At 40.9% G+C, this 24570-nt stretch overlaps 1 protein-coding gene and 1 long non-coding RNA gene across 7 annotated transcripts in view; both read left to right on the top strand.

Moving 5' to 3' along the window:
- The window catches only part of LOC133948301 (anthrax toxin receptor 1-like), a 40214-nt gene that overhangs the window by 9882 nt on the left and 5762 nt on the right, over nt 1-24570 (top strand). For 2 of the 5 annotated variants that reach the window (XM_062382249.1, XM_062382250.1), the window contains 11 exons: nt 13942-14010; nt 14515-14595; nt 15307-15367; nt 16511-16609; nt 19852-19921; nt 20018-20096; nt 20518-20613; nt 22150-22191; nt 23107-23202; nt 23407-23574; nt 24327-24407. In XM_062382249.1, coding sequence (XP_062238233.1) covers nt 13942-14010; nt 14515-14595; nt 15307-15367; nt 16511-16609; nt 19852-19921; nt 20018-20096; nt 20518-20613; nt 22150-22191; nt 23107-23202; nt 23407-23574; nt 24327-24407 — 942 coding nt within the window. Of the gene's footprint in view, nt 1-8103; nt 9529-11494; nt 11567-11675; nt 11748-12331; nt 12414-12553; nt 12588-13236; nt 13317-13941; nt 14011-14514; nt 14596-15306; nt 15368-16510; nt 16610-19851; nt 19922-20017; nt 20097-20517; nt 20614-22149; nt 22192-23106; nt 23203-23406; nt 23575-24326; nt 24408-24570 lie in introns of those variants that run through there. The other 3 variants (XM_062382246.1, XM_062382251.1, XM_062382248.1) reach the window with 3 other exon arrangements.
- LOC133948389 (uncharacterized) lies at nt 183-7791 on the top strand. 2 transcript variants are annotated; one of them, XR_009920003.1, is made up of 5 exons: nt 194-344; nt 1074-1134; nt 6986-7055; nt 7152-7230; nt 7490-7791. It is a non-coding gene; the product is annotated as an uncharacterized LOC133948389 (long non-coding RNA). The 2 variants fall into 2 exon arrangements; XR_009919997.1 differs by having other exon boundaries at nt 183-344; nt 6986-7230.

Raw genomic sequence — 24570 nt, forward strand, 5'->3', positions numbered from 1 at the left:
TATTGGACGATGTTGTGAAATGAAAAAGGCATCTAGACCAACTAGATGCCTTTTTTTCTACTTTGTGTTAAAATAGTTTTAGTTTGTCTTCTATGAAAAAGCTAATTGTTTCATTTAGTTAATAATGTCCATATGTACTGCTCCATAATCAAGTATCCTGCCACTGATTCTGCCCTTGATCAGACAATTTCCGACAACGAAAAAAAAAAAATCTTGGATGAAGAAGTGTCAGTGTCACTTCTAATGCCTTGTTTCCTCTGTAGCTGGCAAAGATTGCTGATAGTAAGGACCATGTCTCTCCTGTAAATGACGGATTCAAGGCTTTACAAGGGGTCATTGACTCGGTAAGCATTTAACTTTAACTAACAAACTCAAACAACACCAACTGCAATCAGGATTGATAAGCAGGCTAATATAAAGTCTGTATTCACTTCTCCTTTAGCACACTCACTGATTGAATAGCTCGCAGCAGTCCAGACTAAATGGGGTTAAAGCTTAATAACTTACTCCATCCATGGAGCCCGGCCAGGAACAGAATTCCAGGAAAACCTGCTGTTACTGAGACTTTTCTATTGGTCAACACGACTCAGCCAAACATGAGCAGAACGTGTGCTGTACCTCTTCAGACCAACCTCGGTGGTGTTTACTTCAACTTTTGTGAGGTTTGTTGAGGAGTTAAAGATCAGACAGTTGACTGAGCTGACTGTCACCTGGAGCAGATTAACGAAGTTTATGAGTGAGACTGTGAGGCTTGTTCCTAGAGAGCATTGAGTACAGACACATCTGCAGAACACCACTGAGAATAAATGGAAACTTCAGACCATTAGTCAAAAAGGGTTTGTGAATGAGCCCATTAAAGAACCAGTACTGTTTAAAAGCGGTCATTCTGTCAAGACGAGAATACATACTGCAATACAAAAGACATGGACACTTCACTGAATTCCAGGATCAAAATATTCTACTCACATTATGATAAAGCAGAACAAATGTTTGAGAGTTAAAGGACCCTACAAAGCCAGGGGCTTGCTGCTGCTCTGATGAACTCTGTGAATTCCTTCCCTTCTTCTCCTCAGATCCTGAATAAGTCATGTATTGAGATTCTGTCAGCAGAGCCCTCCAGCATCTGTGCAGGAGGTAAGAGATTTTCTTCCCCTCCATTCTTCTTAGGATGCTCAAAAAGGTAATCTTAAGTATTAGAATAACTCAATAAAACTCCTCATAAGAAGCATAAAGGCTGTAGTGTCAGGTCCTATGAAGCAGATACACACAGTGTCTGAACAGTCCAAAGCCTAGACTGTAGATAAAGAGAGTCAACATGATAACCAAAAGTGAAGCCAAAGCATTTTGATTGGCCCCTGGTCGTTGGCTGAAGCATAGGTCATAAACCCTGTTGCCTTAATGTGAGCAGATATGGACCATACAAAAAAATCTAAGTACACATTCAATACATTTTTCTTAAACATTGTTTCTCTCATTTTTATCAGTTCTTATCACACAGGGGTTTGATCAAGTGCTTATTTTTCCAGTAAGTTTGGCTTTAATTAGCGATTTGATGTTGGAAAAATAGATGAAACATCTGTGTGACAGCTGGGACTCCCTCTCAATTGGTCGACCGCATCTACGTGTGGCCCCTCCACTGCGGTTCCACCCACTGATTGCTACTGCATAGACTCTGGATCCAAATAACGACTTCAGCTCAAGACAGAAGCTGATATATCCTGGGTATTTTGCCTTCATTTCTGGAGAGTAGGAGGACGGTGAGATGTGTTGTCCTTCTGTGTTTGGAATCCATAGTCCACAATCGTTTAACCCAGATTGTGTCAATTTGAGCTTCAGCACTTTAACACAAATTATATCCTTGTTTTCCAGTGTCAGTTTGCCATGTGCTGGGTTTCTGGTTTTAGTCTCAGAGAAACTGCAGCATCATACCACACAACAAGTATTCACATTATTTCCTACAACAAAATATCTTTGTTTCCTAAGAAATTCAAAGTCAATAATTATATCGACAAGGAAATTTTAGTAGAGTAGAGTTTGGGTACTACGTTGGAACAAAAAGTTAAAAAAAACAAGAACCTTATTTTCAGTTGTTCTTTTCTCTTCACCCAAAGACCTTCGATGTGGTGGTGAGAGGAAATGGATTCCTCCATGCCCGAAATGTTGGTAAAGTCCTGTGCAACTTCCGAATCAACGGCACCCTCACCAAAAGTGAGTGAATACCATCTAACTCAAAACCATTTTAGGGGGGCTGAAGCCCCCCTAAAATGGTTGAAAAAGTCTGGAGTCGCTCCGTTGGGGAGAAATTATGCCCGGTTCGAAATCATCCGGACCAATCAGATTGTCAGGGCGGGCTTTATACGATGATGGACAGATGATCAACGGTAACATAATCAAACACGTCATCGCCGGCGCTTGGCTGTTCACACCGGACACTGAAGCGACGCTGAATTGCCAGGCAGCGCTAATAATATCACCCGTTGATCCAGTAGATTAAAAGCACATACTTACTTGTTGTTCCAACATTAAGCAACAGCGTCCCAGCATTTGTCTTTTTTGGTGTTGTCTTTATACAATATGTTCCGAGGATCATACAACTCACTGCACTTCTCCACTTCAATTATTAATTTAATGATATCCATGTTGAAGAACTTCTCCGCTGTTTGCGCCGTTCAATGTCGGGTGTCGAGGGTAAATTACGTATTCTCCACTCGACGCCGAAACGATCGCTGCACGGCGCGAGGCAGCCTTGGCGCAGCGCGGTGCTTCAGCCTCCGGTGTGACCAGCATAAAGTTTTAACATGGGAGTGGATGGGAGCCAGCTGTTATTTAAGGCTTGACGCTGCGCTGAAGGGTAGCTTCGGCATCGCTTCAGCGTCCGGTGTGAACCCGGCGTTAGTAAATAACTCACAATGCGTTGCTTAACATACGTCACATTCCACGTTGCTCTGATTGGTTGTAGGTCTATCCAATTGAGCGAAGGGGAATTTTATTTCCTGGTCAGTTGAAACACGCCCCATAATCACAGCCCAATGGAGCGGTCTCAGACTCACATCTGACTAGAATTGTGAGTCTGACAACGTCAGGCTATCTCATCATACTTAACAAGGGCACTAGGACCTTGGGGAGTCTGCATCGCTGCTGCGCTGGCTTTCTCACTCTGCCAAATAACGTCTCTCATCAAGACAGCAGGATTACAGCCAAGGAGTTTAGCTCATAGTAAATGATGCAGGGATGGAAATTGTAAGTACAGGTTGTTACAGAATGTGGCAATCTGTAGTTGTTAACGATTGTTACCTGCTTAAATTTAGGTTTACTTGAGGCAAATGAAAGGGAATATTGTAATGAGCTATGTTATAACTAAGCTAGCTAGCTAGCTATTTTGTTAGAAAATGTCTCCAGTGAGCAAGAGTGTGAACGAGCGGATGGGCATAATTAATCGAGGATCGATTAATTGATCATTAAGAATTTCGTCGAGGAAATTATTTTTTCCTCGAGAAACTCGCTAATTACACATTTGACCACAGGGGGCAGTGTTTGAAAAAAACGCCACAAGCCTACTCAGCTACCTGCGACTGGCTTCGAGTTACCGTGTATTTCCATTTCCAAAGTAAACATTAAGAGGTCATGGCGAAGTGTAGAGTGGACCATTTGAGTTAAAAAATTCCTTGGTTTACTGCCAATACTGCGAAGCTATCCCAGTGACTGGGGGAGACGAGGAGCCTGCGCGTTGTCTGACACGGACGAGGGGAGTGAAAACACCGGAGCCACGGTTAGGCTAGCGAAGTTAGCACGGAGCTACCTGTGTATCACGGGGACGTCAGTCCCCTCAGAGCGAGTTTTTTCGGCGGCTGGACTGACGGTCACCAGGCTGCGTTCGCGTCTGACCTCGGGGATTGTTTACATGTACATCTTTCTCAACACAAACCCGTAGGCTGGTGCTGAGGCTGTATGAGAGTTACTGGTTATTTTTATGAAGGTTTCTCGACTCGGTGCCTTGATGTTTTGAGTTACATCTGGCAAAACCTGTCAGACCGAAGTATTATATATTTGTGGTTAAGTTGTTGTTTAACATGATGTTTTTTTATATTAATATTATTTTATTTTGGAGAAAAATAAAACGAGGCTCAGTTGTGTTGGTAGCACCGGCTTCTAGCTGTCGGCTCCGCTGCTTAAGATTACGGCAGCGCATATTTTGTTCATCTTGTAATAAAGATCTCAATGAGGAAACACGCTTTGTTTTTTCACTGCATTTTAATATAGCCTATTAATTGTGAATTTTTTAACTTGAATATATGAATGATTAATCGAAAATTCGTCATTAATTCTAGACTATTTGATCGAACCCCCATCCCTAGAACGAGCAAATTTGAAATGTAAGAAATAACTATCGACAGCTCTCTGTTCTTTGCATTAATATCTATCTCTAGCATTTTAAAACAATAATATCAGTGCCTATAGAATGTTGTTGTTTATAATCAGTTCATATTTGTTTTGTCAAATTTCACAATGACCCTGAATTTCTGTCTCTTCTGTTATCTTATACTGAATGAATGCAAGCAAAGATACAGAGAAAAATCACACTCTTTCTGATTGAACCAACCTATGAACTTTATGAAACATGGATATCCGCAGCCCCAAATGAGCCCCAAAGAAATTGGCGTGTGCTGCGCTCGCAAACATTCAGCATCCTTAGGGGCTAAGCCCCCCCTTTCTTTCAATCCTAGAAACGCCCCTGATTAGCAATAAAAGCAGCTGGAATCAGTGGTGGGAAGTAGAAATACTTTGTTACAAAATACTTTGTTACTGTACTTAAGTAGATTTTTCACATATCTGTACTTTACTTGAGTATTTATTTTCCTGATTACTTTTTACTTTTACTCGTTACATTTGAACACAAATATCTTTACTTTCTACTTCTTACATTCTCAAATCTGTGTCATTACTTGAGCAGTGGCGGTTGGCGCAAGGCGCGCCTTTACGCACAGCGCACCTGTCTCTCTCACTCACGTGCCCGCTGCCTCGGGAGATGTGCAGGTTCATAGACATATATAAAGGCTAGATGTCTCGGCCAACGGAGTCTAACGTCCACACATGGCGGCCATCTTGCCACAGTCAGCTCACTCACCCATGACATTGTGTTGATAGTGGTATGTACTTTTTAAATAACCATAACTTGCTCATTTTGGGGGGGCAGCGGGAGACCCTAACCATCGCGAGGTTGGTTGGGCTGCTTCTGGTCGACCGGGGTCGAGCAGGCTGCACCGGTGATGATCCCTCCGCAGGTTCAACTTCAGAAACCTTTTAACGACTTTTACCTCCCCTAGATAGTCCAGTTTGATCGTCTTCTCGGCGCTCCACCAGGGCCATGACCGACTCTAGCAGGGCCGATCCGAGGACCCCCCTAAACCATCCATGGGTAGTAGCCATGTGTGTGCAAAGGGAAGGGACTTAATCAACGTGAACACATTTCCCATCCATTTATTCCATTTAGAATTATCCAGTGCTCATGGTGGAACTCGGTTCAGTTCAGTCTTTATTATTCTGTCTGAAATTTGGCAGATGTCTAGTGATATTTACAGAATGTTTAATGGTTATACTGTGGTTAATTAATGTTCTTGGGCAGACACAAAAGGCACTTGTTTATAGTTGATTCTTTGTTGTCTCTAGAAGTTCAGATGCACTAGTTTATTACTATTTGAACCTCAGCATCTAGTGTTCCAAATTGTAAAATGATATATAATATGCATATTGTTGTTATAATTTTTTATAACAACAGTTGAAGTTGAAATACATCTTTTTTTTTTTTTTATTTGGAAATGTATATGAACACCGAATACACTGAGCATACATTTTAACAGACATATCCATAGTTTTTTTTTTTTTTTTTACATACACATACAAATAACATCCCACCCACCCCACCCACTTGAACATGTAGTACACACACCTAGAATAACAAAAAAAGAAGATAATAGGTAAAAAAAAAAAAAAAAAAAAATATATATATATATATATATATATATATTCTGTACGCTACTTGATATAGGGTCCTAGTGCAAGAAATATTGCTATGGGGTATCAGGTATAGTTTTGAGTTTCCCTATGTATTTCAAAACCGGATCCCAGGTGGAGAAGAAATTGTCCCTTGACCCCCTAAGTGAGTATTTAATTTTCTCTAATTGTATAAAGTGCATCAGGTCACACATCCACAAAGACGCTTTGGGAGGGTTTTTTGATTTCCAATGTAATAATATTCTTCTGCGTGCAAGCAGAGTCACAAAGGCCAAAATGTTTTTATAACTTTTTCTTACTATAGAATGTCTTCGGTCTGTGATACCAAATATAGCTACTGCTGCATTGGGTTGGAAATCAGTATTGAGCGCCTCAGATATTGTTTTAAAGATCATAGACCAGTAAGTGACCAGAGCAGGGCATGACCAAAACATATGGGTTAAGTTGGCAGGGGTGTGATGGCATCTGTTACAACTAGCATCTGAATTAGGATATATTTTAGCTAATCTTGCTTTGGAAAAGTGAGTCCGGTGTAAAACTTTAAATTGTACTTTAAGTTGAAATACATCTTGAGGAGAAACATGTTGGGTTGTTTTGTGTCTGTATAGGCCTACTATAAAAATAACTTTGCATTTTTTATTTGAGTACTTATACTTTTACTTGTGAGCCATCCTGACTCTGACTCAGCTGGAGGTCTCTTTGATCCAACAAGCATCTATGCTGGGGTTACTGGTATCCTAGCTGTTTTTACCTTAAACAACGCACTGTGCAATTTTACAACCTGGAAAACAGCCAGAGACAGAACCACACACGAGGCAGACGGAATGAAAAGTCGCATCAGAACGCATCAAACAGCCGGTGCCTGTCTATTTGATAACAGTAGGTCTTGGTTCTTCCTGCTCAAAATGCACAGGCGTAGTCTGGGCTGATTCTTGTGCTGGATTTTATGATCCCTTTCCCCTGTGTGCTCTAGTGGTGAAGCCTTTAATTGTGGAAGACACATATCTTCTCTGCCCTGCACCAGTGCTTCAAGATGAGGGGATGTAAGTCCTAGATTTTATTCAAATGAATGAGAGGTTTCATCTGCTCTGTTTTTAAAGACCCCAGTAAATGACAGATGGAACATTTTTACTTTTCAGGGCAGCAAATCTCTACATCACTATGAACGAGGGTCTCAGTTTCATCTCCAGCTCAGTCACAATAACCGCAGTGGGATGTGTGAGTACAATTCACTGTACTAGCATTTAACTTTGAAACTGGAATATTATGAGGTCATGGTACATTGAAAAGCAATAATGATAGAAAACACACACAAAAAAACAATCAAAACATCCATCCATACAAACAGTGGGCCTGGCAATTGTGGAGGATGCTTTTCTGCGTAACTATCACAACATTTCAGTGTTTAAGTGGAAAAATAACAAATGGAACTGTGTATTTACATGTTCACTGTCTACTGTTAACTTTGTGATTACAGGTATCTGACCCCTAGGAAATCCCCCACTGACTGTGTGTCAGGTGGCATGTGTATACAGAGTGCACAAGAGGGATGACCCAACAGTACAATGTCCAATTTATGTTGAAGTTGGTAAGTGATGCAGTCTTTGGTTGAGGTGGCATCAGGGGCTGAAGTGTTTTTTTTTTCTGTTGTTGTTGGGTTCAGGGGTGTTGGGTTGGTCTGAACACACAGCTAAGGAGGAAGCATGTCTGCCGGAAATAGAAAATAAAATGCTTCTACAAATAAGATTTCTAATGAATAAAAAAAATATTTATTCTCGACTTACTGCGTTTTGCTCATCCTTGTATAAGAACAAAGATTATTTGTCACAACAGAGAAAAACAATACAATTTTAAAGGGCACTCCACCAGTTTTACACATGAAAGTGACTCGTTACAAAGAGTAAACAACCTGGGCTTTGTTAACAGTTCTACACTGTTCTCTATTGCTCTGGAGGGATGACTCCAGAGTCATCCCTGAGTTTTACCTTGGGTTTAGGATCTATAAGTGAAACAGAACAGGCTGCATCATAAATACATGTATGGACTTTAGGAGTGTGTGTGTGTGTGTGGGGGGGGGGGGGGGGCAGTTATGAGTAATGCAGAATAATGTTTTTTTTCTAGACAGACTTATATTAGAGACACTAAACTCAAGATATCTGTTGCCCTGATTCTTACACTTCACCACAGACAGCAGGTGAGTGAGTGAGTGAGTGACAGATGATCTTGGATGGTGTGTGGAAGAATAAGTGGGAGGAGCAAGAACGAGGTGTCACGCACACACGAAACGCTGGAATATCATCATTGCTAAAACTTGATTGTAAACTTGATTGTCACCTGGTGAACAAAAGAAGAAGACAGCATGGAGGAGATCTGCACATTTGAATGATTCTAGATTTAACAGCCATGTTAGCAGCTAAGGCACAGGGACCTGTCGGTACCTATGCAACTATCTGGCAAAAATGAGGACAACTACATTACTATACCCTTCTGAGTTTAGCATGTTTGTATGAAGCCATTCGCAAATAGGCAGTAAACTCAAACCTCATCTGAGGACGGTGGTTATGTGTAGGGAGAAGAAATGGATTAATTAAACATAAAGGTCAATAAATGAGTGTTTAGGGGTCCCCCTGAATCAAGGTGTGAATGGCTGTTGATGCATGGAAATCACAAGCTTAAATATGACTAAATACAGAAAAACTCAATTTCTCCCCCGAAAAAAAGTATTTACTACTTTCCAAGCTATTAAGTCTCTGTGTCATTGTACAAAAACAGTCACCAGCCATGAATTACCACTAGGAGGCAGCTCAAGCCAGTGGATTGTGGCGTTTCCACTGTATTGTCTTCATTAACCTACAGTGTGTGTCTGTGTATGTGTGTGTCTTTGAGAGAGAGAGAGAGAGAGAGAGAGAGAGAGATAGAGAGAGAGAGAGAGAGAGAGAGACTTGTGAGTACAAGGAGACTTGTGAAAAGAGACTTAGAGTTGTTAGACCTCCAGTATCCTGGTTGCATATCTGTATCATTAACAGAAGCAACAGGACCTGGAGGAGGTAGTTGAGCTTTGTGCATGCTGAGCAGGACCCAGTGATGAGACAGCCTCAACAACAACAACAACAACAACAACAACAACAACAACAACAGTGAGACCCTCAACACTCATGCTTCCTCTCTCTCCTCCACGTCTACCTGTGAGTTACTGCTCTCCTCTGGATTACTGCTTTTTTTTTTCATGCTGAAGGCGCCTGTGGAGGATTGAACCTGCAAGAAGGACCAACTTCTCCTACCAAGTTTTTATTTTATTATAAATTAAGCTGGTTAAGTTCATCACCTCATCGGTATGAGATTTTCTTCTGCCAGAATAATGCCTTGGAACTGGAGCAGAAACTTCTGGTTTCCAGTGGTGCTGTGTGCTGCATTAGTTGTGCTCACTGCTGGAAATGCTGGACCGGACCAGGCAAGAAGGCAGGCTGGGTCGTCCTCGTGCTATGGAGGCTTCGACCTCTACTTTGTTTTGGACAAGTGAGTATAGTCTGACACACATGATCTGATACAGTTAGAAGGGAGGGATTAAGAGGATGTTGAAATATATGAAAACCACTGGGTTCAATAAGAAAGATGAATTATTTTTGAATCTGGAAATTTGTCCTCCTCCAGTGACTGAACTTGAATTGAATATTCCATCATCCTGTATCTACTGCTTGCTTTGGAAATTATTTATTCTTATGAGAGAACATTAATGCACAAAGTAAATATGGGTCATCTTATGCTTGTCTCCTGCTTCTTTCAGGCTTTTATTTCAATTGCATGTATTTCTGAATCATTGTTTCCTCATCTTGTCTGAGTTTTAGTCTGTGCATCCGAAGGTGTACACCGGAGGTTTAGCCTGCCCATTTAGTCATATGGATACTTTCATTTAGAAAGAGTCCATGTTTATCTAACCAGTTTTTTGGAGATGCCTGTTTCTGCTGATGGATTTTCCAGTTGTCCTTCAGTACATGTCAGTGCCAGCTCCAGGCACTCTGCTGTTCCTCTGAGGGGAAATAAGGCAATTGAGTTTAACAGAGGGTGATTGTTCGGGAGAACCTTGTTTTAACGACACAGAATTATTTTGCATGTGTGACCCGACAGCATTTACCGTTGAAAAAAAAATCACTCTATTTAGCTATGCCTTTAAAAATAAGTTATCCAGGCCGAACTTAGCTTGCTCCTGAACAGTGATGTCCTCCACCTGCACTCAATGTCCTCTCGGAGTATCGGCCTGACCTCACTTCTCCATGTCTGTGCGGCCCTCACTCCATTAGGTCCAGATGTTCCAGTGTTGGTTTCAGCCTGTTGGCTGGACGTTTCTGTCATGGTAACACTGGAAAAATTGGTTTTTAAAGAAATGTTTCAGAAGGTTTTGGTAATTGAAACACATTTTGAAAAGCCAAGATTCGGATACACATTACTACGTATTATAGTTTTGATATTTATAAGAACATAATTAGATGAATATATCTATACTGAAAACCTACTCCTACTACATCTATTTATTTTTACTTCCTTACGACAACAGAGCAGAGAGGACTTTTTGGCCCTTGTTAGAAAGTCCAACAAAAACATCACAGGGGAAAATGTGAGTCCCAACAGCTCTGTTCTGAGTTCATTAACAAAGAGGAGGTAGTGAGCAAGATGATCAACATCCACACCGACCTGGTTGCATGAAACCCTAATGAGGATACATACATCTGACTCCAATGATAATAACTCACATAATTAAGAAGAAACAGAATTGCAGGTGCATTATGAAGATGTTAACAGAAATCTGAGGAGCATGACGTAACTGCTACTTCTGAGGGTCAACCATCTGTGTTGCATGAGCATTTACTTTATGAGAACAACATTGAAATCATACTGTATATAAAGGTGGACAATGCATCTCCGCTTCCTCCCACTAAAGCTCAGATATATGGTGTAATATGGGGGCCGATCATTTGGAGTGAAGCCGTGGTTGTATGGTGCCCCTGATATTCTCGACCAACTCGAGTCAGTATCAGCCGTCAAATCATGACTTTTCACCCTGTTTTTTCTAAATAACGAAACCATCTTTGACAAAAAGTGTATTTTAAATTGTCTTTGACTTTGTAAGTTTGATCCATGTCCCGTTCACTAAAAGGTAGGACACAGTGTTTATGACCCACGGGGCAATCAAGGTGATTTGGCTTCACTTTTAAGTCACTGTCATGTCGTCCAACTTTAGTCTGTGGTTGAAATACAAATAAATAAATAAAAATAGAAAATCCAGAAAACCCGAATCATTTGTCTCTCTTTGTCTTGGTTGACTTGCCACAATGCAAGAGTGGTGAGGGGCTTGTATATTTCTGTGCCGCGGCTCCAATGTCTCAAAAACACTCCATGGTCTGTTGTTAACTTGACAGAGATCATTGGATGCACAAGTGTTTGATGGGATCCTCACATCTAATTTTTCTTTTATCTTCTCTCTCAGATCTGGGAGTGTGCAGAACCACTGGACAGAAATCTACCACTTTGTTGAACATCTAGCTCATAAATTCATAAGGTAATAAAAATATATCCAGGTTGTGTCATAAAGCAACTGTGGGAAAGGATACACCAAGAACTGATTATTGATTTAACATAATGCATTCCTCTCTTCCCCTTGCCCCCAGTCCACAGTTGCGGATGTCCTTCATCGTGTTTTCCACTGACGGACAGATTTTAATGAGCCTGACAGAAGACAGGTGGGTGCAGATCCCCTCAAAATTAATTTCTATCCTCTGCTTCTCTGTCGTCCATCTAAAAGGAATGAGCATAATACCAGATTTGGACACAGGTCACACACAGATAGGATTCCTCTGCAGGCTTTTTTTATGATCTAGAGATTCCAGACAGATACTTTCCCTCGCTGTGATCTGATGATAGTGTCGCTGGTCCGGACGGCTGCTTCATCATGTGCTATTTGACACATTGTGGGCAGCTTATATATCTAGTCTTTCCTCAGTAGAGTGTCTCTTCAGCCACATCATCTCTTCACTGCTTCCCTCACATCTTATTCTACAATGGACTCATTTCCTGTCTAGATGCGTGACAGTTTCTCAAGCCAGTACACACCAGGGCTGTTTCAATTTATTCATCTGTAACACATTGCTGGTATTTCCTCCAAATTGCATGCTCTTATTGAAACTGTTATTTTCTTACCCCGCCTCGCAGAGTCTAGTTTTAGTCAGATGAAAGTTCTGGAAATCATCCTCCATTATCAATATTTTCAATTAGATGGTATATTATCAGAAATGTGTATTAGCTTGTGTTCTGTGTGACTGCTCAGGGAACGCATTCGCAAAGGTCTGGAGGAGCTGCAGCTGGTCCTTCCAGGGGGAGACACCTTCATGCATGAGGGCATCTTGAGGGTGAGCGGCCGTTGCAGTTCTGAGCTTAATCTCCAGAATATCTCCAAACTTATAACACCACCCAGTCCTGAGCACTAAATGATTCATGCATTCAATGCATGCTACCAGATAAATTTCATTCCGGCTTATCTTTTTCACAGGCCAGTGAGCAGATATACTATGGAAACACTGAAGGTAACGTGCAAATCTTTTTTTTTGTCGTCTGTAAACAATGTTGTTCAAAGTTGATTAATTTTAAGAAAATGATACGAGGAAAAAATCTTACTTTTTGAGCTTATTTGTGATTTTGAATATAAAGAAAGGAAATCAGAAGTTGGATGACCACCGGTATTTCTGTAATTTATATGAAAGGGGGCTGGTAATTTTCAATGTGTGTATGTTTATCATTCTGTTTGGTTTTTGGATTACACTTAAATGAACAAAATAAATGAAACTGAAATGAAAGTTAATGAGCTCAATGCTAAATCATATATTTTATCATCATAAAAGTTTACTTTATGGCAGAGCAGTTGTAATTGATTGAATCAGATTGAACAGGTGAACCTACTCAAATTGACAGTGGGTGGTGTAGCAGAGTTATGAGTCTACATAATATACTTAAAAAAATGTCACAAACCAACCTAAATAAAAGCATAGAATGAGTATTTATTTCTAATGGGGAGTTCTGGTGTGTTTTTCTGGGATAATAAGTAATTGTGTGATATAGATTACAATGAATACACTGTGAGGGAAGTAATTCAGGGAGAATTTATAATACTGCCTATTTATTTATTAGGGGGAAACGCTATGAGAGCAGCATTGACCGAATTCTTTCTGTGGGCAGGTTATCGCACTGCCAGCGTTGTCATCGCTCTGACAGACGGAGAGCTGCACGAGGATCTTTTCTATTACGCTGAGAGAGAGGTGAGAGAGCTACAGAGAGGTTAAATGGGTCTCACAAATTAGAACCAGGTGAAATATGTGACTGTGCACGTGACGGACCACATCAAACACTGCACCCTACACACCAGCCCTTTGATCATCCTCCTCTAGTCTGGAAAAACGGGGTCAAAATGTCTGTCAGATTTTTACATACGAGCACAGTCGTCCTGTGCACATCTGCCCTGGGATCTAATGATTTATTTGCACCTCAGAGATCATCCACACTCTTCAGGTGAAGGCTTTAGAAAACCTGAGAAAAGCTTTGAGTGCCCTCACAAGGAAGTTTTCACCCCAGCCTGAAATGCTGTGGGACGCCTCATTGCTATTCAGTGTAAACACCAAAATCCACAGAAATTAAGTATTGAACTTGCTGTTTTGGGTTTTCGTGCATCTGTGTGACATTTCAATTCCACATGACATCTGACTAATATTTTTCAGATGAAATATGGTGTTACTTAACCTCTTATGAAATCTTTTTAGAGGTCGAACCCACACAAGTCTATTTTCACCATGTTTTGGAGAATGTTGTGAAATGCAGAAGTCTAATTGTCCCCAGGTGTTGAGCTTCTTCCTGTTTTTGCTGTTAATCTGTGTGTGTGTCTGATAGGCCAACCGTTCCCGAAGTCTGGGGGCCTCAGTTTACTGCGTGGGGGTGAAGGACTTCAATGAGACACAGGTGTGTGGAAGTGTCTGGTGACATCTGGGTTTCAGGAAGCCTTATGGAAAACAACATTATCAATTTAAAGCTTTGTAATTCAAAACCAATTTTTCAAGTAGCTGTAAAGTGCTTTAGATTACAAAGATTGTATTGTTTTGTATTAGTTTAAATTGTTTATACAAGTTAGTTCAAACTGCCAACTGAGTTCCTAGAAGAAAGCTAAAGCTAATGTAAGTAATTATCCAAGTAATTTTGGCCTGATCATTGCAGGGGAAAGAAAGGCATCTAGACCAACTAGATGCCTTTTTTTCTACTTTGTGTTAAAATAGTTTTAGTTTGTCTTCTATGAAAAAGCTAATTGTTTAATTCAGTTAATAATGTCCATATGTACTGCCCCATAATCAAGTATCCTGCCACTGATTCTGCTTCTGATCAGACAATTTCCGAGCACAATGAACGAAAAAAAAATGTCTTGGATGAATAAGTGTCAGTGTCACTTCAAATGCCTTGTTTTCTCTGTAGCTGGCAAAGATTGCTGATAGTAAGGACCATGTCTTTCCTGTAAATGACGGTTTCGAGGCTTTGCAAGGGGTCATTGACTCGGTAAGCATTTAACTTTAACTAACTAACTCAAACAACACCAACTGCATCAGGACCGATAAACAGCCTAATATAACTGTCTGTATTCACTTCTCCTTTAGCACACTCACAGCAAACAAGACTAAATAGGTTTAAAGCATAATAACTTACTCCATCCATGGAACCCGGCCAGGAACAGAATTCCAGGAAAACCTGCTGTTACTGAGACTTTTCTATTGGTCAACACGACTCAGCCAAATATGAGCAGAACGTGTGCTGTACCTCTTCAGACCAACCTCGGTGGTGTTTACTTTTGTCGCTGGAAAAAAAAAACTGTTTGTCATGCAGGAGTAGTTGTAACTGGGTTACAAGGATTGTTGAGGAGTTAAAGGTCAGACAGCTGACTGAGCTGACTGTCACCTGGAGCAGATTAAATAAGTTTATGAGTGAGACTGTGAGGCATGAATCTGTCTTCTTCTTGGAGTTATAGTGGGTTTGTTCCTGGAGAGCATTGAGTACAGACACATCTGCAGAACACAAATGGAAACTTAAAAGCATTCATTCTGTCAAGACGAGAATATGTACTGCAATACAAAAGACATAAGGACACTACACTGAAAACCAGGATCAAAATATTATCCTCACATTGTGATTAAGCAGTACAGGACACTACAAAGCCAGAAGCCTGCTGCTGCTCTGATGAACTCTGTGAATTCCTTCCCTTCGTCTCCTCAGATCCTGAAGAAGTCATGTATTGAGATTCTGGCAGCAGAGCCCTCCAGCATCTGTGCAGGAGGTAAGAGATTTTCTTCCCCTCCACCCTTGAGCTGTGCATGGAGGCTGGCACATCTCATCTCACCCTTTGTCAGAATCTTGATACCTGCAGTGGTGTTGAGGATTCTGTCCCGCTTGGCCAAGTGTTTGCTCAGTAACTCTGTCTGTGTTCAAATCTATTCTCTGTAAATTGTTACTTGACCATTAACTAAATACTTTGAGATCATTGAATTGATCACTCAGTCTGATGGTTTTTTTCCCCACCAGGGAATACAAATTCCCTACACAGGTAATCTTCAGTATAAGAATAACTGATAAAATCTCCTCATAAGAAGCACAGACAGGCTGTAGTGGCAGCTCCTATGAAGCAGAAACACACACATAGACTGTAAATAAAGAGAGTCAACACGATAGACAAAAGTGAAGCCAAAGCATTTTGATTGAAATCATAAGCCCTGCCGACTTAAGTTTAGCAGATATGGACCAGATCAAAAAATCAAAGTACACATCCAATACATTTTTCTCAAAGATGCTTTCTCTCATTTTTGTTACTTCTATCAAGTGCTTATTTTTCCAGTAAGTTTGGTTTTAATTAGCGATTTGATGTTGGAAAAATAGGTGAAACATCATTATTGACAGCCGGGACTCACTCTCAATTGGTCGACCGCATCTACGTGTGGCCCCTCCACTGCGGTTCCACCCACTGATTGCTACTGCATAGACTCTGGATCCAAATCACGTCTTCAGCACAAGACAGCAGCTGTTATATCCTGGGTATTTTGGCTTCATTTCTGGAGAGTAGGAGGACGTGAGGACGTGGAGATGTGTCGTCCATCTGTATTTACAATCCATAGTCCACAATCGTTTAGCCCAGATTGTGTGTCAAGATGAGCTTCAGCACTTTGACACAAATTATATCCTTGTTTTCCAGTGTCAGTTTGCCATGTGCTGGGTTTGTGGATTTAGTCTCAGAGAAACTGCAGCGTCATACCACACACCAAGTATTCACAGTATTTCCGACATATCTTTATTTCCTAAGAAATTCTAAGTCAGTAATTATATTGACGAGGCAATTGTAGTAGAGTAGAGTTTGGGTACTACTTTGGAACAAAAAGTATAAAAAACCAACAACTTTATTTTCAGTTGTTCTCTTCTCTTCACCCAGAGACCTTCGAGGTGGTGGTGAGAGGAAATGGATTCCTCCACGCCCGAAATGTTGATAAAGTCCTGTGCAGCTTCCGAATCAACGACACCCTCACCAAAAGTGAGTGAATACCATCTAACTCAAAACCAGTTCATTAGCAATAAAAGCAGCTGGAATACACGTAATCAGAATTACGTGTAATTGAGCGTCTTGCTCGTCAAACACCAAGTGAGCCACTGGGCATCTATGCTGGTGTTACTGGTATCATAGCTGTTTTTACCTTAAACAATGCACTGTGCAATTTTACAACCTCGAAATAAGAGCCAGAGACAGAACCATACACGAGCTAGAAGGAATGAAAAGGCCTCAAGGATACAGACAGTTTCCCCACAATGCTTACAAGTGGCTCAGTGTAATCGTTTTTAAAACCACTTCCTCCAGTGCACACTGCAGAAGCTGCAGGAGGTGCTGGTTAAATTCCAAAGCAAGTTAATCACCAGACATGAGGCCCTAACCCACATCTGCTCCTCTGATGAACTGACATGTTTCTTTTTAACCTCATGTTAGTGCATCCTTTTTTCTCAGTGATTAGAATTTAGAATTCATTACTTAATCATCATTAACTTTTGATGACATCACTTCTGTCAACTGTGCTTTACACTGTGGTTTATTGTGATGTTGCAATAAGGTAACACTGTTTTTTTATTAAATATAATGCATACACAGCAGGCAGTATATTTATGAATTATTTTGAGAATGCTGCATTAGTTTCCTAGAGAGCCTTCCCTTTAATTATGGGTAATTTGGTTCTGCCATCAACTTTCAACAAAGGCATCTTGCTCTTTAAATCAAATACCTCAAACAAAGCAAAAATCCATTATTTTCAGAATTCAACAAACTTAAACAATCCCTGTGGATGATTCTTATTTCTGCATGACACACCACACCACTTCCTGGAGACGAAACCGTGGATGTGGAAACAATTTGAGTAATATGATCTCCTTAACTCAGCTCCATTACACTTATTCTCCTCCGCCAGATGCATCCACGTCTCGAAATTGTTTACACACAATTATCAATTCTCTGGAACTTGTTTACGTCACATCAGGGGTAAACCTTAAATGAAAATAATTAGGCCATGGTCAGCTCAGCTGCAGATTAACATAGATAACGTAGATAGTGTATCAGAGAAAACTATATATGGGCTACATCTTTACTTGCCCTCGTTGACTCGCTCCAGCCCTTAGCATACTTTGCAAATATGGTGAAATGGTGGAAAGGAAAGAAAGAAAGCAGAAGCAATATGTAACTTACATGTGCCAAGCAGATGAATTGGTGTTTGAATTTGTGTTGCCAGGAAAGAGAGGCAGAAAATACAGTGAGGCGTGCTGGGTTATGGCAGGTCCTGCTCTGAGCTCTCCATTGTTTTGTTGCAGTGGACAACACTGAACAATGTAAATAAAGAGACAAGACATAAGGAAGAGACATTCTGGCACATGTGCTTTTCAGTTTATTGCCAAGATTTAGATGAGAACATCCATCCTCCTCTAATGTCTGTATGAAGTTCCTGCTTGCAGCTGGTTAGCTTAACTTAGCTTAGCATAAAGACTTTAAGGATGGGGGAAACTTAGCTTGTCTTTGATGAAGCTTTTATAACCCATGATAGTTCCTAAAAGGCTGACTAATCGACATATTGCACTGTGTCGGTTTAATCTATAAAAAAAAACAGGGTATTTAATGGGTGGTTCTACGGAATATTTGCCAATTGTTGCCTGGAAACATCCCAGTGGCAGCAAGAGTCCAAGGAGTCACATAAAGTTAAAAGTCTGTTGAAATTCAGGAGAATTTGATGTAATGCACCTTGATGTTAGTTGCCACCCACCAATAAACCAGACACAGAAGAAGAGAATTTGATGAGAGAACACAGCAGAGGATCCCCAGCTGGATTCACTGCGAGCGAGTGGGTGTCACTTCTAATGCATGACAGACGATGAAGTCAAGAGAGCTTGTGGTGAACTGCTGACGACGTCTGTGTGTTGAAAAGAAAATCACATGATCTCTGCAGCAGAGTTAATACGGCGCTTCCTGTCTCTGCAGCGTAGCTAGATGGGAAATGTTGAAGTATCATACCAGGAGCTTAGATTTATCATACTTACTTAATTTCCCTTCGGGGATGAATAAAGTAATCTATCTTTCTATCTATTTCTCGCCTGAATAATGCAGAGGATTTGTTGCTTTTGTGAAAACATCAATGCAGAGAACCCCCCGCTATTTTCTTTGTTCCGAGTCTCTACGCTAAGATAGCTAGCTAGCATAGTATTTTACCCTTCACACGAGACATTGATCTTCTCATCAATCTCTCCGCAAATCAGCTATTAAGTGTATTTCCTAAAATGAAATTGCTGACCTATATGTTAAGTCTGATAAGTTGCATTTCTTCAGGCAGTCAAATATACAACTGTCTGTCTGACTCGTTACTGTCTTCAGCCAACAATAAGTCCCATCCTTCTTATGATTAATGATAACAAATTCAAAGTTGTACTCTACAGGGCACCACAGTCAAACCTAGCAACTACCAACCTACCAACACTTTTATTATAATAAACAATGTTAAACTTTCTGACTGTTTGCCAGCTTTTCCATCTTTTCACTCAGGGAATTTAAATAGTGGAAATCTGAAAACTGTTTGAATGTTTGTCTTTGCTCTAGATTTTATTCTTTTTCATGTTGTTTTCATGTTGTAAGGCCATTCTGAGTGCCGAGGTGGGTGCATATTTGTATTTGTACACCCGTACCACTGTGCTGCATGTTGTTTTTAGGTAAGAGCAGTCATGACCTACTGTGATTGATTTCCTCGCTCCTGGGGTATGCTCTCCCCTTGCCAGGATAAACAGACAGGCCTGGTGGGACGACACTCGTTGGAGCCACTTTCTTAAAAAGCCAACTGGACAAGGATCTAAATTTTGCCTGAAAAACAAAAGCTGCGGTGAACAGCTTGTAGTGATGACTGAGGGGAATACATATGTCCTAGCTTAGCAGACAACAAAGAGCCGTTTTTGAAGAAACTCTTTTCTCTAACCTCTTTTTTGTATTTGAGCGAAGAATGTGTACTCCCTTCTTTTATTGAATTAAAATGAGGTAATGTGGCGCTAATCAGTCAGTAGAGAAATCTTTCTTTAATCAGGCTAAATAATGATATAATCTGAAAGGTGACTCAGGTCGTGACTTGTGACTAAAACTCCTGCTTTGCAAGCTTTGTATGTAAGTGACTTTACCACTGACCATGACCACAAGACAAGACTGGAATACTGGGCTGATTCTTGTGCTGGTCTTTATGATCCCTTTCCCCCTGTCTGCTCTAGTGGTGAAGCCTTTGATTGTGGAAGACACATATCTTCTCTGCCCTGCACCAGTGCTTCAAGATGAGGGGATGTAAGTCCTAGATTTTATTCAAATGAATGAGAGGTTTCATCTGCTCTGTTTTTAAAGACCCCAGTAAATGACAGATGGAACATTTTTACTTTTCAGGGCAGCAAATCTCTACGTCAGTATGAACGAGGGTCTCAGTTTCATCTCCAGCTCAGTCACAATAACCACAGTGGGATGTGTGAGTACAATTCACTGTACTAGCATTTAACTTTGAAACTGGAATATAATGAGGTCATGCTACATTGCATAGCAATAATTATAGGAAACACACACATAAAACCAATCAAAACATCCATCCAGTGTATACATACATACAGTGGGCCAGGCACTAATCCCAACTGACATTGCCCAAGAAGGATCAGTCAAAACCATGAAATACAAACTTAATAAACACTTGTCTAAATGATGGATGCAAATTATTTGAGGTTTTTCAGCACAAGCAGTCATTGTCTTTAGTGTAACCAGCTTTGAAAAGGCTCCATAAGATCATAAGAGCCTCTTTCCTACATGAAGCATCGAGCCCAGAGAAATGGTTTACATGGATTTAGTGCATCTACTTATTCAGACTGTGGTAGTTTACGTGTCTGTTTCTGTTACAGTCTGATGGGACCATTCTGGCCATCGCCCTGCTCATCCTGATGCTTCTCCTGATCTTGGGTCTTCTCTGGTGGTTCTGGCCTCTTTGCTGCACTGTGGTGAGTTTTCTCAAACACTAAAAAGATGCAAAAATAAGATGCACACATGCTGCCTTATAGATGGCTACTAGTCTAACTAGCTTCTTCAAACTCTAGATGGTCTGAAACAGGCCTGGAAGGCAGCAATGTTGCTTGTGGACAATGCATCAGGCAGCAATGTCTTTTCCAGGTCTGTCTTGTCTGGCTAACGCCCCCCAAGGCATCTTATTAACCTTAACAACACTCTCATAGTGAGAAGGTTAGTCATGAGTCAACAAGGGCATCTGGCTCCTTTGGATCCCTGCAGCTGAATTAGTCCAGAGAAGGAGGTCAAGGCCACTGGGTGAATGTGTGTTCAAGTAATTATTCTGCTGTTTAAACAATCTGTGTTTCTAAAGGTCACAGCAGGTGACCTCTGAGTCTCACCTCCCAAAACAGCCTCAGTATATACACTGGAAGATTTAGTCAATTCTTCCAGCAGTAATAGCTCTAAGTTTCCAACTAGTGATGTGGAAACAGAAACCCACATAGGCCGAATGTTTTGGGTTAATATCTTTGTTACTAATGTGGTTTTTAGAAGCAAGATAGCTCTCCAGGAATAAAGTTTTATGAAAAATATTTGTAACAATCATTTTCTCTGCAGTAACAGCAACAAGAGGAAACATAATAACACACTGTGCCATGTGGTCAAACTGCCAACATCACAATATCTCAACAAACTCTCTTGTTACTCATGTTGCCTTCTGTCAAAATCTATATTTCTCCTTTCAAATTAAAAGCGGGGTGTCTCTTCAAAATCCAGTCCAATGTTTCCAGAGCTGGAACCAGCATAGAGCTGAGAGGTGCCAGAGAAAGATGTCAGCTTTTACAACATGGCCTTCCCTCCCTTTACTTTTCTTTCTGTTCATGTCCATTTCTTTGCAAACTCAACTCTGTGCAAGTAAGTCTGTTTAGGAAAATCGATGCTAGGTTACCACAGCGAATCGTTTCGTGTTCCAGGATTTGAAGACACGTGGAGGAAAATCCCAAATAAGAATCAGGACTCTTAAGTGCATTAAGAGTAGAAGAAACGGTGTTGGAAAAGAAACACTGCTCATATATACTTATATACGGGCGAATGAGAAGAGGTGGATGGTGAAAGACAGACTAAACACTACATGCTTAGAACTACATTCTGTCTGTGTGCAATCCTTCAAGGCTGCTGCTGTACAACACAATCGGAAAAAATGGAAGTAGAAAAACACATACTAGGATAAACAAAAAGTATAAATCCTTTATACAGAAAATAAGAGCAGTTTTTATGAGCGTGTTACTCCTCATTTCTCCTAATCAACAACCTCAGGCAAAACAATCTAGATTGCAGATTTCTAGGTCAGTGTTGAAAAAAAAAAAGATCCAATTCCTCAGCCATGTGTTGTGTAACCATCGTGTTGCACACAGAGAAGACATTGCTTTAACACGCAAATGATACACGAGTGTGAGACTTTTGTCATCTTCCAATGTGTAACAACACGTTGCTTCTTTCTCCTCTCATGCATGTCCCCCCCCCCCCCACAGATCATCCACGAACCCCCACCTCCACTTGAAGAGGAGAGTTCGGTGAGAGCTGCTCCGTCTCCGCTTGATCTCTCTCTTATGACTCAAAAGAAAGGAAAACAACTCATCATTTAATATTCAGACAGCTGAAAATGTTTAGTTTGTGTAATTGCTGAGTTTGCTCTGGCAATTCGAACCTCAGTAACCACGCTGCATCATTCGCTCACTCCCTGGCATGAAACTCAGATTTCACTCATTTAGCAGTTCATCATTTTCTGATGTGAGTTAACGCCCTCGTAGAATAATAATGAAATCCTGACTTCTACTGTTGTTTTCTGCACCTCTATGTCCTGTTTAAACACCACCGTTTTGTAATCCAGATTTGTATTCACTGGTCCTGGAGTTGGAGCTGTTTAGACCTTTGTGGAAAAAGTCCAAATTTACCCAATAACATTATTTCACATGATTTCGATAACCAAGTCCATTTAAATAAGGTACAGTTGCCCAAAGCTTGCATGCAACTGCGTGACATATATCAGTCTGTGTTTATTTACCCGGAGTTAAACTGAAAAATATGTTTAACTGGAGAATTTGTTTGAAAACCAGACTACAGTGGCAGCCACAGCCTCAAAGACAACTTTCAGACTTCATTATGGTTTCCTGTGTTCGACATCCTGGTAGATTATGAATCTTAGAGGGTGTATAAAAGAGCTGAAACATCACAAGCTCTGCCCAGTGGGCTTTGTAATTTCCTCTAATATGACAGGCTCAGAGGGGACAGAATGGGGAGAGCAGACACAGTATTACCTCAAATAAGCCGCATGGTGACAAATGAGAAGGCATCTACCATTAGAGTTAGCTCCTAGGGGAATATTGGGCATGTCAAGATGAACCACAAAAGCTTGTTAGCTGTAGGTGGTTAGCCTTTTTTGAGATGATATATCTCAATAAAACTTACTTCCTGCCCCTATCCCATAGGATGATGAGGACTTTGATACCCCCAAGAAGAAGTGGCCTACTGTGGATGCTTCCTACTACGGAGGGAGAGGAGTAGGTGGGATCAAAAGGATGGAGGTGAGATCTGATGACTTAATTAGAAAGGGGGAACCTTTAAAGTAAACTGCTTTGGTCGTTAGGGCTGCTCTAAAAGGCATCTCTAATTATGGAGCACAACAGCAGCTCTCAATTTAACTGCATGTATGCAGAACCATCTTTTTCCACATTTGAAACATTAAATGTAGTCTGTGCAACTGTCATCATTTTTCTTTCTATCCTCAGGTACGCTGGGGTGAGAAAGGCTCCACAGAAGAAGGAGCAAAGCTGGAAAAGGCCAAAAATGCCAAAGTGAAGATGCCCGAGCAGGAGGACGAGCTGCCCTCCACACGGATTCTCAACAATGGCATGCACAAGCCCCCGGGGCCACGCAAGTGGTACTCGCCAATCAAGGTACCAGACCGAGTAGCTGGGGAGTGCCTTTGGTCTGCAGATGCTCTTTCAAGTCTCAGCACTGACAACAACTAAGAATGGCAAACATATAGAAGTTATGAGTTTCATGTGTACGACATACAAAACAAATGGTAGAGGATTTGTGAGACATAAAGCTAAGCTTATGTTTAGTATATAAATGCATTTACGATTGTTTTATAGATTTGCTGAGACATGATGTTTTTTTCCAGCTGTTAGCATGTGTCAGCCTACTGCAAAAGTACATCTGTTGCAAATTACTCCATGTTAATCTGGCTGTGGACATATGAGTAATGGCATTATTCAAATGTTGTTGAAAGTAGCATGAGATGTGTTAAGGTAATAACGTTTGGTGACTACTGGAACACAGGCCCATCCTCCAGGGCCAGCACGGGGTTAAAGACGTTGTTCCGAAGCCTTCCCAGTGGTGGGGGGATCGCTAATAGAAACCAGACCCCTGTTGGACTGACCTCCAGGGAGCAGCACTGCACACCCAGCACTTTTGTTTAGTGAGGGAAAACAGCTGCATTTTCTGCCCCTATCCTCAAAGTATTTGCTGTGTTCAAAAGTATGAAGAGCCAGTTCACAAACAGCTGAAAAGATTTCAGTGTGACACTTTGAAACGACTGAAGGAATGGGGATCCTACTGTTCATTTGGAATGCAGCTGGAGTTTGGTGCACAGTGTGGGAGAAAATGCTAAAGGGAAGTTTTTGTCTTCTCTGTCTTTCCACAGAGCAAACTGGAAGCATTGTGGGTACTCTTGAGGAAAGGCTACGACCGTGTGTCAGTAATGAGGCCTCATCCAGGTGACAAGGTAAGAAAAACACTTCACAAGTGAACTCATGCATCATTATTCAGCCAGTATTTTATCTTAAATGACATAAGGCCTTGGTTGTGCATTAGCATTTGTCAGATTGTATATTTGTATGCATCTGACAATGCTGAGTAAATAGACCAGCTGTGAGCAATAAGTTGTA

This window comes from Platichthys flesus, chromosome 3 (assembly GCF_949316205.1).
Source record: "Platichthys flesus chromosome 3, fPlaFle2.1, whole genome shotgun sequence".
NCBI lineage: Eukaryota > Metazoa > Chordata > Actinopteri > Pleuronectiformes > Pleuronectidae > Platichthys > Platichthys flesus.